This window comes from Arabidopsis lyrata, assembly GCF_000004255.2.
Source record: "Arabidopsis lyrata subsp. lyrata unplaced genomic scaffold ARALYscaffold_4, whole genome shotgun sequence".
NCBI classification, from domain to species: Eukaryota; Viridiplantae; Streptophyta; class Magnoliopsida; order Brassicales; family Brassicaceae; genus Arabidopsis; species Arabidopsis lyrata.
Window position 1 is genome coordinate 3,192,577 of NW_003302552.1, and position 14,960 is coordinate 3,207,536.

Sequence of the window (14,960 nt, forward strand, 5' to 3'; positions counted from 1 at the left end):
CTAGTCAGGAGATAAAGGATAGGTATCGGTTTGATGTTGGTCAACTACCGGTAAGATACCTGGGGTTACAGCTGGTCACCAAACGGCTCACCGCGATGGATTACAATCCCCTGCTAGAGCACATTAAGAAGAAAATAGGCTCTTGGACTGCTCGATATCTCTCTTATGCAGGCCGCTTGAACTTAATAACTTCGGTTCTGAGGAGCATCTGCAACTTTTGGCTAGCTGCTTTTCGACTGCCTAGAGAATGCATACGAGAGATTGACAAACTCTGTTCTGCTTTTCTCTGGTCCAGATTTGAATCCACACAAAGATCTGTTGGGACACTGTTTGCAAGCCGAAAATAGAGGGGGGGCTCGGGCTGAGACCTTTGAAAGAGGTAAACGATGTCTGTTGTTTAAAGTTAATCTGGAGGATCGCTTCCCATGCAAACTCACTATGGGTCAAATGGATTGAGAGGTATTTACTTAAGAAGGAGACGTTCTGGTCAATTAAAGCAACCACAAACAGAGGCTCTTGGATGTGGACAAAGTTACTTAAGTACAGAGACAATGCAAAGCAGTTTTGCAAAGTGGAAGTCAAGAATGGAAGAAGGACGTCATTTTGGTATGAAAATTGGTCAACTCTGGGCCCTTTGTTGGATGTCGTAGGAGAACGGGCAATGATTGACCTCGGTATTAGAAGGCACATGACTGTGGCTGACGCATGGCCTGGTCGGAGGCAAAGACGACATCGAGCAGCACTTCTAAATCGAATAGAAGAGGCTCTTATGTTGCAGAAACAGAACCGGGTAGATGAAGAAGATAAGGTACTGTGGAGGGGAGTAAACGAAAGTTACAAAGACAAGTTCCTCACAAAAAAAACTTGGAGACAGACACTTTCAGTTTCAAACAAGGTACCATGGTACGAAGGAATTTGGTTTGCGCACGCAACACCGAAGTATTCTTTCTGCGCTTGGCTTGCAGTGCAAAACAGGCTCTCTACAAAGGACTGAATGCTCCAATGGAACAGAGGGCTGCAAGCAACGTGTACACTCTGCAACAACAACTTTGAAACAAGGGACCATTTATTTTTCTCTTGTAGGTTCGCAGCTGAAGTTTGGGAAAACTTAGCCAAGAATATCTACAAGGCAAGATTCTCTACAAACTGGTCGGCTCTGATTGCTACGGTTTATGGTCATTGGCAGGATAGAATTGAGAGTTTCATTGCTCGAATCTTCTCCAAGTGACAGTTCATACCGTATGGCGGGAGAGAAACGGAAGAACTCATGGCGAACCTCCGAATCCCGGCTCTCGCTTAATCCAATGGATTGACAAGAAAGTTAGGAATCAAATATCAACAATCAAAGCAACTGGGGATCGACGCTACGAAAAGGCCCTCCAAATTTGGTTTCAATCAAGACCTTGACCACTTCAGTTTATAAGCTAAAACACTTTCACTATTAATTTTTCAACAAAAAGTTGCACTTGATGTAAAAACGTTATTTTCTTTTTTGAGTTTAGTTTAACATCAAATTCAGAAAAAAATATATAGGTTATCAGAATAATTTCTTGTTAAAATTTACTATCAAACTCCAGATTTTTTGAAACCTAAAATGAATTTGTCATAACATAAAATACACTTAATAACATATAGACTAATATCCCAAACCGATTTTTCCGAACCAAACCGAACCGAGGTTTGGAGAAATCGGTAAGGATTTGGATATAACAGGTAAACCACTCGGACAACATATAAATTAGGATCGGTTAACCATTCGGTTTGGTTCGGCAGCTGATAACCGAACGGTTAACTGGAACTATTGATCTAAACATAAACCATTACATGAGTCTTCATCATTCGTCGTTGTCTTCATTGTTGAGTTGTCATCGTCTTCACCATCTCATCGCCTTTATTGCCGATGTCATCATCAGCCGCTGCACTACCAAGTTTCTCTAGTTTTAGGGTTTTGTCCGTGAATTATACTCATCTTATGAATTAGTTCAGCAGATTGTGTGCCTGTAAGGATAACTCTAATTCTAGTAGTCTATCGAAGATAATACGCTACTAGTTGTTAGCATATGTGAGAAACTTTAGCCTTAGGTTAACTATCTTGCAAAACATGTAACGAAATCAACCTCCATGGTGACTTGATAGTCTCTTATATGGATTAGATCATCTATTTCTGAGAATCGTTGTTTACACAATAAAGTACAAAAGTTTGGTATAACAAAAGCACATCCTTTTTTGTCCTTTTTTTTTAAAATGTTTTGTTAAATTAAAGACAGTCTTGGTCATGAACTTGTGCCTGGTTTGTTGCTTTATTGCTGTCCTTACGCGTTTGTTGACTTGATGAACACGGATTTTTCTCTACCCTATCGAGGTACGAATCGTTGTAGAATTTTGGTAGGAAATGATATGTGAGTGCTATAACACACACAACTAACACAGCAATAAACATGACCAAGAAACTGTCTACGCCAAGCTGCCTAGAGGTGAAAGAGGGATTTGGATCTGGATTAGTAATTGGATCAGGACACCTTTGTTCTTTCTTCTTGAACCATGCACGCTCGAGCTCCATTGCCTTTGGAGACTCTGCTACTTTTAAGATAGCCCTTGAAAAATCGGCTACCAAAGGTGATCCGATTGGAAAAACCTGCGAAAAAGGACTTACGATCTCTCACCATTTAATGCAATTTCACAAAAGTTCTGATATAGGAACTTACAAAGCCAAATCCATCAACATTGAATGGTTCTTCAACCATTTTATATGTGTTGCAAAATTGGCCAAGAAAGAGTCTCAAGTAAGGTATTTCCAAGAAAGCTCCTGCGACACCACCTTTTTTTGTTCCTTTACTTAGAAGCTCGTCGCATTCTTCTGCGGTATCAAAGGGAACAAGCCTAGATTTCGGGAAACCTTCTTCTTTAAGCTTTCCAAGGATGAAGGATGTTCTCTGATAACCCACTGATTCTCCTTTATCAAGCAAGCTTCTCATGCTGGTTATGGTTGGATTTAGTTGTTGTGATGTCAAAAGCGATGCCAAACTAGCTGTGTAACTCTGAGTTAACACGAGAACAAGAAAGTACCATGTAATAACCAGGGCCCTCGCCCAAAAGCTAAATACTCTTTCTCCTGCAGACAAGGAATCAAAAATAAGAATCAAGCAAGGTGCATGATATATAGGAAAATATATGTGCTGATAGGGGAGATTAAATGTACTTGGAGCAAAAACCATGGTAGAGAAGGCAAACCAACAGATGGTACTAGCTTGGAATCTTTTCGGTCCACGAAAGTCCGGATTAACTGTATGTTCAAGAACCCACACAGTACAACCGACAAGGAAGAAAGAGAAAAAGGAAGTCAACCACAGTTTCCATGATAAGGGTTTCACTAAACTAACACTGTCTCTCTTTACTGCGTCTGTCATTGAGACGATCAATCCCACACCTGATTTAATAAATGGGAATGTGAAGTCTACATAAGAGGACCTGTTTGCCAGTACGGTTGTATCTCCCACAACTGCATCATATCTCTGTGATAGAGAAGCAAAGAAAAATTCACTTAGATGGTTATAAATGCTATATTGAGGAATGATTAGTATGTGATCGTACTCACCCCGAGGTAAACTTGGTAGACCAATTCGTTGTAACTACCGCCTGCTTTACCGTCAGGTTTTTCAAAAGGAATGAACTCATAAGAGACGTCATACGGCATTGCTTGAATCACAGCCTCGAAAAAATCTATGCAGAAACCTGTGACTATAGTTGAATTGGTGATAGGATCCCTTGTGACCTTCACGAGATCAGTGAAACCGATTTTTTTAGGAACTCCAATGCGCAACTTCTTCCCATTAGTCGGGATCTCCCATCCTTTCGGAATAGAATCAGCCTCTCCAGGCCATATTATCTGTTTAAGATGATCTTGCCAAGTAGATAAAGCGCTCATGCTACTTGGTTGTTGATCTAGTTGCTTCACAAGACCATTTCCCTCCGTCCAGAATCCTATTGTCTTTTCTCCGGTTCCAATCATATTGACAATCTCAAACACCGATGGTTGCAGTTGCCCGTTGACAAAATGGAAGTCTCCTCCAAGTCCTCTGAACTGAACTTTTGAGAGCGTTTCGAGAAGCTTTGGACCGAATTGAGATAAACCAAGAGCTTCAAGTTCAGAAACATTCCTCCCCGTATCCACCACATTACTGAAAGTCATGTTATTTATTCCTGCTTCTTCAATGGCCATGGCTAACGCAGTGGTACCATCATAAGCCCACAATCCATAGACATTCAGCTCCAACCGTGGGAATATCTTCCTCCATCGAGATATAAACTTTTCAAGATCTTGGGATTTTTGAATATAAGTTTTTATACCCAATACCCCATCCATAGCCTCAATACCCGTCTCATTTATCGAACTTAAGTCATCTATAACTCCATTCGTAAGGATCCAGACATATCCTGCTTTCATCAAACCAATCTCCTTTGCTTTAATGAAGACTCTTGAGGCTAGAGAAGCGTACATGTGGACAATGAACACTCTTGTGGGCCTGTTCATCATCTTAAGAAGCTCCACGGAGATTTCTTGATCCGTGGCATTGAGAGCGATAACGGATCTATAAGGTATCCGGACATTAATATCTTGTAATGCATCGGTGAGACGAGGCATGATACCTTCTCCAAAGGTGTTGTCGATGTAAACTGGCACAACTTCTCTCCACCCAAATAATTTGATGAAGCCTTTTATGGCTTCCACTTGAGAGGAGTCTTCGTACGTAGCACGAAAGAAGTATGGACTACGAAGGGAATTAAGAAATGGGCTTGTTGCAGAAAAGGAAACAATAGGAACCTGCGATTTTTGGCCAATCTCGATTAAGAAATGAGCTTGCATAGATGTCCATGGCCCCAAAATTGCTTTCACTTGCTTGTTTTTTATTAGATCAAGAGCTGTGACAATGTCAAAAACAAAGAAAATTAGGATTGAGTATATCAAACGTGTACAAACTAAAAAGTATATTACACACAGTAACATTAACATTAACATGATGTATCCAAACGAAATATGTATAGAGATAAAGGGAGAGAAGAATAGAAGGTACCTGCAATTGCGGCACCTACAACGTCCTTTTTGGAGTCACCAACGTTGACGACAAGCCTTGTCCTAAACTGGGGACGAGAAGAGTAGAAATCGGCAAGAGACATGTTGATGCAGAGCATGGCAACCTCCGAGTATGAAGTACCGACATCCGTTACAACACCGACATTGACTTGGGTTTTGCCGTTGTTCTGTCCTCTGCTGAGTTCTAGGCAGAAGAAGAAGAGAAAGACGCAGAAGAAAAGCTTATCGTTTCTTTTACCAAAAAAAAAAAAAAAAAGCTTATCGTTTCTCATTTGGAGATTTTTCTTTCTTTTAGGTGGTAAGTGATAGATGCTGCTTATTGGTTTGTGTTTGCACACATATATAGCAAACTTTTGGATAGTTGCTGAATTTTTTAATGTCTCATCCTAATAAGCAATGAAACATTCTGAAGATAAGAAGCAAATACGATTTCAAAGTTCCCGGCAATTTTTGATGCAATTTTTGATAAAATATATATATATATATATATATATATATATATATATATATATTTAGAAGGTTTCGTGTTTTGTAGGAGATGACTTAGCATTATTTTATTGTAAGAAAATAATGTTATGAATACATTTGACGAAAAAATAAAACATAAAATATAGTACTACTCCCTGTTCTAAAAATCTCCGTCTAGGCCCGATTACTCCCCGCTTAATCGCTAGGCCCACCCTATCCGTCTCGATTAATGACTAATCCCCTAAAAAAATCAGTTAACCGATTACTCTCCGCCTAATCCGATTACTTCCCGCCTAATCCGATTACTCCCCGCCTAATTTTACATATCTCGATTATTTTTAGATTGCAAGTATAAAAAATTTTGTTATTCAATCATTTAAATTGGGAGTTTATGATGTTTTACAATAACTTATGTTCAAATTTTAATAAAAATCATAAATTTGTAAGAAAAATCATAAAAATTTATCTCAAAAATACAGTTTTATGTGTTTACTGCAATTTTGAAAACAATATTTGATTAATATGTTTTAAAAATATACTATTAAAATAATCCTAAAACTAATCCCCGATTAATCCCTGATTTTAATCCGATTTTCTGATTAATCGCTAGGCCCATACCTAGCGCCCGACTAGCGCATAGCGATTTTTAAACAAGGTTACTACTTGATTGAAAGTAACATAAAAAAATTAAATATACTTTATTGTTTTTATACATTTTCCTTGTAATTTTCTTATTGCAACTAAAGTTTACTTGTATTGTGTAACTAAAAATATGACATTTTCTTTTTTTCTTTTTTTTTTTTTATGGGCAAACAAATATGACATTTTCATTTATATGAAAGTCAAGCAATAAATTATTATTTAGTGGGAGATTTATATTCGAACTAAGAAGTAATCTAAAGACTGGGCAATTAATAAATTTAACATAAAAATAATCACGAGTGTAATAAAACGCTGACTGATTAAGTAACAACAACAACAAAAGAAAGAAGTAAAAATCTTGCGACTTTGATTGGTCTCTGAGACAGAGGGAAAAATAAAATAAAAAAAGCTGTCTAAAGGTTGCAGCTTTTACTGTTCCACACCGAGCCACTTTCTGCAGTTATCAGCGTAGTCACTATCTGATATCATAGACTTTGATTGGTCTCATAGCCACGCTTCTCCTGCTGATTTGATCTTCAATGCCTTTTCCTACAATACACAAGGATTAAGAGAAGATCAATGACTAATTCAAAACCCTCGCATCAAGTAGATCAAATCCATTCTTAGAATTTTATTAATCCATTGTATGTGATTGTAAAAACAGTTCAAAGATATATAGTGATTAAATTACGTTTTTGATTTTTGGAGGATTGATATGTATTTTTGGAACCCGAGGATATAGTTGCAAAAAAATAGCAACTTGAATAGTCGGTGTATAAAACGCACTGCGCATTTTCTTGAGGTTACAATTTCTTGTACTCTAACTCAATATGCTACTAATCTTTAGAAAATGCGAGATATCATAGTCCTAGGGTTAATATCTTTGTCTTGGGGAACACGTAACATCATCAACCTCATGGTGACTTGTTCGTTAATCTCATTTGTACATAATACATCTGAATGTGGATAGTCCTTCCACGAAAATAGTTATTTTCATCATCTTATACATAAAAACACACGCCTTTTTGTTTGTTAAATTAAAGAGTCTTGAGACATTCAAACATTATAGTTGCTCCCTTGTGTCTTGATGAATATCATCATCAGCAGGTGGATTTATTACATCTTCTTGGTTTAACGAACACGGACATTTCTCCACGTTGTTGATATACGAAATTTCATCTGGTTCATGAAACTCTTGCCACAGACTATTACCCTGATTATTCTTGACAAAAAAGAAAGCGAACTTTCCAAGGGTGAAAACACACATTAGGAAAGCAATGAGAAACAAAACCCAGAAACTGTCTACGCCGAGCTGCCTCGATGAAATAGACGGATTTGGATCTGCGGTTGTGACTGGATTTGGACATGTTTCTTCTTTCTTTTTGAACCACGCGAGCTCAAGCTCCTTCCCTTTTGGTGATTCTGCCACTTTTAGGATGGCCCTTGATACATCAGCAACCAGAGGTGATCCAATTGGAAAAACCTATGAAAATGGACTTATGTTATGATCTTAGCATATAGTTTTGGAAATTGTAATAATGGTTTTGTTATGAAAACTCACGAAGCCGAATCCATCAACGCTAAAGGGTTCTTCAACCATTTGATAAGCGTTGCAGTATTGTCCAAGAAAGAGCCTCATGTAGGGTACTTCCAAGAAAGCTGCAGCAACACCCCCTTTTTCAGATCCTTTTCTCAAAAGCTTGTCGCAGTCTTCCGCGCTATCAAAGGGTATGAGGCTGGATCGAGTGAAACCCGATTCTTTAAGTTTTCCAAAGATGAATGATGTCCTTGGATATCCCACATTTTCTCCTTTCTCAAGCAAACTTCTCATGCTAGTTATGGTTGGATCAAGTTGTCGTGATGTCAAAAGGGACGCCAAGCTGGCGGTGTAACTTTGAGTCAACAAGAGCACGATGAAGTACCATGTTATAACCAAAAGCCTAGCTCCAAAACTGAATACTCTTTCTCCTACAAACCGCAATTCGATAGAGTAAGCATTAAGGAAAGTATATATATAACAATCACTATGTGTTGAGATATGTACAATGGGAGACTGAATTTTACTTGGAGCAAAAACCATGGTAGAGAAAGCAAACCAGAAGATTGTACTAGCTTGGTACCTACGTGGTCCACGGAAGTCCGGGTTAACCCTATGTTCAACAGCCCAAACAGTAAATCCAATTAGAAAGACGAAGAGAAATGTAGTCATCCACAGTTTCCATGTTAAAGGCTTCAAGAAACTAATACTGTCTCTTTTTACTTGGTCTTCGACGGGAACAATCAATCCCACACCTGATTTAATGAACGGAAATGTGAAGTCGACATAAGAGGACCTGTTTACTAGTATAGTCGTATCTCCCACAACCGCGTCATATATCTGCGATGGAGACAGAAAAACATATTTAATTAGCGAAATCTCTAATTACGATGACCTCCTTAATCGTAGTGTGTTACTCACCCCGAGGTAGACTTGGTATACTAGAGAGTTGTGGTCCCCAGCTGGTTTACCATCAGGAGTTTCAAAAGGAATAAAATCGTAAGAGATGTCATAAGGCATTGCTCGAATCACAGCCTCAAAGAAATCTATGCAGAAACCTGTAACTACTGGTGAATTGGTGATAGGATCCCTTGTGACTTTTACAAGATCGGTGTAACCGGTTCTCTTTGGAACTCCAATGCGCAACCTCCTCCCGTTCGTTGGGATCTCCCATCCTTTGGGAACAGAATTAGCCTCTCCAGGCCATATTATCAACTTAAGATGATCTTGCCAAGTTGATAAAGTACCTATGCTTCGTGATTATTGGTCAAGTTTCTTCACAAGACCATTTTCTTCCGTCCAGAATCCAATTGACCTTTCCCTTGTCCCGATTACATTAACAATCTCAAACACCGATGGCTGTAGTTGCCTGTTAACAAAACGAAAATCTCCAGCGAGTCCTTTGAACTGAATTGTTGAGAGTGTCTGGAGAAGCTTTGGACCGTATTGAGATAAACCAAGAACTTCAAGTTCAGAAACATCCCTTCCAAGATCCACATTACTGAAAGTCATGTTATCTATTCCAGCTTCTTCAACAGCTATCGCTAGTGCGGTGGTAGCATCATAAGCCCACAATCCATAGACACTCAGCTCAATCTGTGGGAAACTCTTCCTCCATCGAGACCTAAACTTGTCCAGCTCTATGGATTTCTGAATATAAGTTTTAACACCAAGTACGCCCTCCATAGCCTCAACATCCGTCTCATTCATCGTAGCTAAGTCATCGGTTGCACTATTGGTAAGGATCCATACATATCCTGGTTTCATCAAACCAATCTCCTTAGCTTTTATAAAGACTCTTGAGGCAAGAGAAGAGTACATGTGGACAATGAAGACTCTAGTGGGCATGGTCATCATTTTGAGAAGCTCCACGGAGATATCTTGATCCGTGGCATTGAGAGCGATAACAGATCTATAAGGTATTCGAACATTAATTTCTTGTAATGCATCTGTGAGACGAGGCATTATACCTTCTCCAAACGTGTTGTCTACGTAAACAGGTACAGCTTCTCGCCAGCCAAACAACTTGATAATAGCTTTTACGGCGTTTACTTGAGAGGAGTCCTCGTATGTAGCACGAAGGAAGTATGGACTACGGAGAGATGTAAGAAACGGGCTTGTTGCAGAGTAGGAAATAATCGGAACTCGTGACTTTTGGCCAATCTCAACCAAAAAATGAGCTTGCATTGAAGTCCATGGCCCCAAAATCGCTTTCACTTTCTTGTTCTTTATCAGCTCAATAGCTTGTGACCAAAGTCAAATCCAAGAAAATTCGGTGTGAATATTAAATGCCAAATTTATTAAGTTTTCTTGTCAATCCAATTTTTGACGTTAAGAAAAGAAAGTACCTGCAGATGCGGCACCGACGACGTCTTCTTTGGAGTCGCCAACGTTGACGACAAGCCTTGTCTGGAATTGGGGACGAGAAGAGTAGAAATCGGCTAGAGACATGTTGATGCAGAGCATGGCAACGTCCGAGTATGAAGTTCCAACATCTGTTACAACACCGACATTGACTTTGGTTCTTCCGTTGTTCTGTCCTCTACTGACTTCCACCTTGAAGGAGGAGAAGAAGAAGAGCAAGATGAAGAAGAAAACTTTCTTGTTTCTCATTTGGGGTTTCTTTTGAGAGGAAAATGTGTTTCAAGATGATTATTGATATCTGAGTTTTTTTTCAATTCAAATTCGTCAATCTTTAGACTATACCCGAAAATAGCATAATTTGTAGCCATTTTTAAAAATCAAAATATTCCTTTAATGTACGTTTTGTTTGGTAAGAGACAACTAAGCTTTCTATATTGTATTAAAATAAATTCTGTATATATTCGACAAAGAGTTAAATTTAGTGTTGAAGTCAAATATATTATTATTCTGTGCACTACTTGATTAAAAAGTAACAACGAAATAAACGTCGTGCATGACCACATAGTTTACGTGTATTGAAAGAAAATAAGTATGACATCTTAAATAATTTCAATACGAAGGTCAAGCAATAAACCATACAGGTATTGAAATGTCGAGCCAAACCCGTTCCGCCATGAATAACAATATTTTAAATTCTAGTTTTGTTTGGTAAAAAGCACTTAATGACAATCTTGAGAGATTCAAACATAATGGTTGGTTACAGTGCCTCAACCGTCAGCTGTTTGATTAGTTTCTGGAGTGGTGTTCTCAGGCATGAGTTGACTTGACGAACATGGACATTTCTCGACTTTGTTGATGTACGAATCATTGTCTGGTTTTTGGAACTCCTTCCATAAGCCATCAACATGTGTAGGCTTCTTTAGGAAAAAGAATAATGATTTGCCAAGGGTTAGAACACATATAACAAAAGCAACAAGAAACAGAAGCCAGAAACTATCTACGCCGAGTTGCCTAGATGATGTAGACGGATTTGGATCTGGATTGGTGACTGGGTCTGGACAACTTTCTTCTTTCTTCTTGAACCATGTGCTCTCAAGCTCCATTGCTTTTGGTGACTCTGCTACTTTTAAGATGGCCCTTGAAACATCGGCCACCAAAGGTGATCCGATTGGAAAAACCTACAAAAAAATGTGAATTATATTCTCACCATATATATAATGTAACTTTCATAGAAGTTTTGTTTTGTTATGGAAACTTACAAAACCGAATCCATCAACGTTGAATGGTTCTTCAACCATTTTATAAGTGTTGCAATATTGTCCAAGAAAGAGTCTCAAGTAAGGTGTTTCCAAAAAAGCTGCAGACACTGTGCCATTTCTGAGAAGCTCATGGCATTCTTCTGTGGTATCAAAGGGCACAAGGCTAGATTTCGAGAAACCTGTGTCATTAAGCTTTCCAAAGATGAAGGATTGTCTCTGATAACCCACTCTTTCTCCTCTTTGAAGTAAGCTACTCATGCTGGTTATGGTTGGATTTAGTTTTTGTGATGTCAAAACTGACGCCAAACTGGCTGTGTAACTTTGAGTCAACACAAGAACAATGAAGTACCATGTGATAACTAGAAGCCTAGCTCCAAAGCTGTATACTCTTTCCCCTGCGGATAGAAACATGAGAGTGAGCATCAAGCTAGAAAGGTGATAAATGGAAACATCAATATATGTTGACATGTAGAGAGGGGAGATTAAATGTACTTGGAGCAAAAACCATGGTAGAGAAGGCAAACCAAAATATGGTACTAGCTTGGTAATTAGCTGGTCCACGAAAGTCCGGATTAATCCTATGTTCAAGAGCCCAGACAGTAAAGCCAATAAGGAAGAAAAAGACAAAGGAAGTCACCCACAACTTCCATGTTAAAGGCATCAAGAAACTGATACTGTTTCTCTTCACTTCGTCTTTCATTGGGACAATCAATCCCACGCCTGACTTAAGGAATGGAAATGTGAAGTCGACATAAGCGGACCTGTTCGCCAGTATGGTTATATCTCCCACAACTGCGTCATATCTCTGTGACAGGGAGAAGAAAAGAGGATTAGTTCACTAAGATGGTTTTTGTAAATGTTATTTTGTGGGATAACTATGCTTACTCACCCCGAGGTACACTTGGTACACCAATTCGTTGTAATCACCGGCTGGTTCACCATTGGGTTTCTCAAAATGAAATAACTCATAGGAGACATCATAAGGCATTGCTCGAATCACAGCCTCTAAGATATCTATGCACAAACCTGAGACTATCACTGAGTTTGTGATAGGATCCCTTGTGACCTTCACGAGATTGGTGTAACCACTTCTCTTTGGAACTCCGATGCGCAACTTCTTCCCATTTGTTGGGATCTCCCATCCTTTCGGAACAACATCAACCTTTCCAGGCCATATAATGGGTTTAAGATGATCTTTCCAAGTAGATAAAGCGCTCATGCTCTGTGGTTGATGGTCTAGTTTCTTCACAAGACCATTTTCCTCTGTCCAGAATCCGATCGACCTATCTCCGGTTCGATTAGATTAACAATCTCAAAAACTGAGGGTTGTAGTTGCTCGTTGATAAAACCGAAATCTCCTACAAGTCCTTTGAACTGAACTCTTGAGAGTGTCTGGAGAAGCTTTGGACCATATTGAGATAAACCAAGAGCTTCAAATTCAGACACATTTCTCCCAGGCTCCCCATTACTGAAAGTCAAGTTAGTAGTTCCAGCTTCTTCAATGGCAATTGCCAGCGCAGTGGTTGCATCATAGGCCCACAATCCATAGACATTCAGCTCTGATTGCTCGAGTAATTACCCGATACACTTAACCGCAAGGTAGTATATACGGGGTCGATCCACAAGAACCAATGGTACACTAAAGACTTCCGAGACTCGTTCTTAGCTAAAGCGAAGAGTTTGTTTGGTTATCAGATTTGTAAAATAAAAATGCAAATAAATTAAACGATTTAACTTCAAGATTTAAAGACATTGGGCATTAGGGTATTTCAGAGATCAATAAACAACGGAAACATGAGACAATGAATTCAATAGTTACGAACCGTTCTTGAACATGAACACATTTAGACCAATTCTCTTTCAAGACATTAATCACTAAATTTGACTATTCGATTACTAAACTTTCACATGCAATTTCCTAGTCAAATTCGCATTACCAAACAAGTTCATTAAGTTCACAATGCGTCCTAACGTCAACTTTCGTTGGCTAGAAAAAAAATTCCTCAATCCACATTCTTTCAGGCATTCTATCGAACACTTTTGATGCATAGAAAAACCTAGAATCTACAACAGGGTGATCAATCCTATTCTAGCATTAAGAACATGTGAATCAAAAAACCTAGAGAATGAGAATTCCTAACACAATCAATCCATTAATCCATTGAATCTCCTAATTGGAACCCTAAAACCCAATTGGAGAACTACTCACACATAGAGAAAGAGAAAAGGCAAATAGATATGAAAGAAAACATGATTCAATAAAATAGAAAAGGAATAGGGTTTAGAAATCTTCTCAAGTGTCAAGAGGATGGATTCCTTTGCCCAAAGTTGTTTACAAACAGAACAAAGTTTAGAACTCAAAAATATCAAAGATAATGTGTAAAGAGTCGAGCTTAGGGTTTTAAAACAATAGGAGACGAGCCGGGTCGGATCTGGAGTGACTCGGATCAAATCTGGGCCAAAAATACGTCTGGGGAAGGGATCGATCGATCCAAAGGAGGACCGATCGATCCAGCAGTGTCTGGAACGTTTCTCATCTGTAAGGGAAGTGGATCGATCGATCTACAAAGGGATCGATCGATCTGGAGCTTCTGGTCTCTAGCTCTGCAACTGCTTCAAATGCTCGCCAGATTGACCTATCTTCACTAATTCGGGTGTAACTCTAGGATACACCGTTAGATTTCCATCAAACAACTTGAAAAATCAAGCTAACATCTTCATCTAGCTTGTGTCAAAAATTCAGAAAGATCTAACGGTGGGAAGTCTTCCATCTGAGGCCAAACGTCTAACACTTCTAAACGAAACTGCATCTCCAAATGTGTGTTTATATCCCAAAACAGCTCGTTTTCCTCCAAAGCAACCTAAAACCTGTAAAGACTCGATAAAAGACTAAAAGACTCTAAAAACACACTTTGACTCTATAAAACATATGATGTAGGAAAGAAAACAAAGACTCAAAACCGATAAAAACACAACATATCAACTCCCCCCAACTTAGATCTTTGCTTGTCCTCAAGGAAAGCAGAAATCCTTATCAAGAGAAGAGGTTTGAAAACACGAGAACTCACATTTTCTTCGGGATCATGATCTTATCAATTGCCTGCAAACCACTATCACAAAACTCATCAAACCGTACTAGACTGTACTTCGCCATAACCGTAGCAACAAAATTAAGTCCCGAGATCTAAAAGAACTTTCAGAATCAGATAACTTAACCTTTTAACATTTATTAGCAGTGGCGTGTATTCTCACAAAGGGGGTATCGAACACGTTATGGGCTTGGTAAAAAGGCTAATATTCGGTGGCTCTAAGTGTTTCGGGTTCTCAAACAGTGTAAAACGGATGCATGTCATTATGCGAAATCACAGTGAGACACAGACCAACTAGGAGGTACATAGCTTCCCTTAAGCTCGGATCACACTAACCAACACGGACCCCGATCGAAACATTAAGTACCCTTGATGCTTATGAATATGACTAAAAATAACCTGACATTTTTGGTTCCAATCACTCTCATTTCCCGCTCTTTCTTTTTATTTTCGTATTATTTTTTTTTTTTTTTTTTTTTTTTGAATAGAAACGGGGGGAGTGGAACCGG

General features: G+C 38.8%; 3 protein-coding genes and 1 pseudogene across 3 annotated transcripts; all 4 read right to left on the minus strand.

Moving 5' to 3' along the window:
* Positions 1–2,657: 2,657 nt before the first annotated feature.
* LOC9316678 (glutamate receptor 2.3) lies at positions 2,658–5,379 on the minus strand. Its single transcript, XM_021027176.1, has 4 exons — positions 5,073–5,379; positions 3,596–4,920; positions 3,200–3,512; positions 2,658–3,112 (listed from the first exon to the last, which is right to left on the minus strand). Exons 1-4 carry the CDS (start codon positions 5,362–5,364, stop codon positions 2,667–2,669), a joined length of 2,376 nt encoding a protein of 791 aa, XP_020882835.1. The 5' UTR covers positions 5,365–5,379; the 3' UTR covers positions 2,658–2,666.
* Positions 5,380–6,252: 873 nt separating this feature from the next.
* The window catches only part of LOC9316682, a 14,747-nt pseudogene continuing 6,039 nt past the window's right edge, over positions 6,253–14,960 (minus strand).
* Positions 6,920–10,423, minus strand: LOC9316679 (glutamate receptor 2.2). The gene is given in 5 exon segments (XM_021030180.1): positions 6,920–7,685; positions 7,764–8,170; positions 8,267–8,579; positions 8,661–9,982; positions 10,088–10,423. Coding segments are annotated over 5 exon segments (2,727 nt in total). The 5' UTR covers positions 10,353–10,423; the 3' UTR covers positions 6,920–7,265.
* On the minus strand, positions 10,727–13,177 carry LOC9316680 (glutamate receptor 2.2). Its single transcript, XM_002880567.2, has 4 exons — positions 12,252–13,177; positions 11,855–12,167; positions 11,363–11,757; positions 10,727–11,281 (listed from the first exon to the last, which is right to left on the minus strand). The coding sequence occupies exons 1-4, from the start codon at positions 12,579–12,581 to the stop codon at positions 10,871–10,873; spliced, it is 1,449 nt and encodes a 482-aa protein (XP_002880613.1). The 5' UTR covers positions 12,582–13,177; the 3' UTR covers positions 10,727–10,870.

What these genes read in the sequence shown, in the direction of transcription:
- LOC9316678 (XM_021027176.1), bottom strand. Translation starts at nt 5,364, where the DNA reads ATGAGAAACGATAAGCTTTTTTTTTTTTTTTTTGGTAAAAGAAACGAT. An exon ending in TCTACCAAGTTTACCTCGGG is followed by an intron (nt 3,513 to 3,595) that starts GTGAGTACGATC and finishes TCTCTATCACAG; the next exon opens with AGATATGATGCAGTTGTGGG. An exon ending in TACCATGGTTTTTGCTCCAA is followed by an intron (nt 3,113 to 3,199) that starts GTACATTTAATC and finishes CCTTGTCTGCAG; the next exon opens with GAGAAAGAGTATTTAGCTTT.
- LOC9316680 (XM_002880567.2), bottom strand. Translation starts at nt 12,581, where the DNA reads ATGAGCGCTTTATCTACTTGGAAAGATCATCTTAAACCCATTATATGG. An exon ending in TGTACCAAGTGTACCTCGGG is followed by an intron (nt 12,168 to 12,251) that starts GTGAGTAAGCAT and finishes TCCCTGTCACAG; the next exon opens with AGATATGACGCAGTTGTGGG. An exon ending in TACCATGGTTTTTGCTCCAA is followed by an intron (nt 11,758 to 11,854) that starts GTACATTTAATC and finishes TTCTATCCGCAG; the next exon opens with GGGAAAGAGTATACAGCTTT.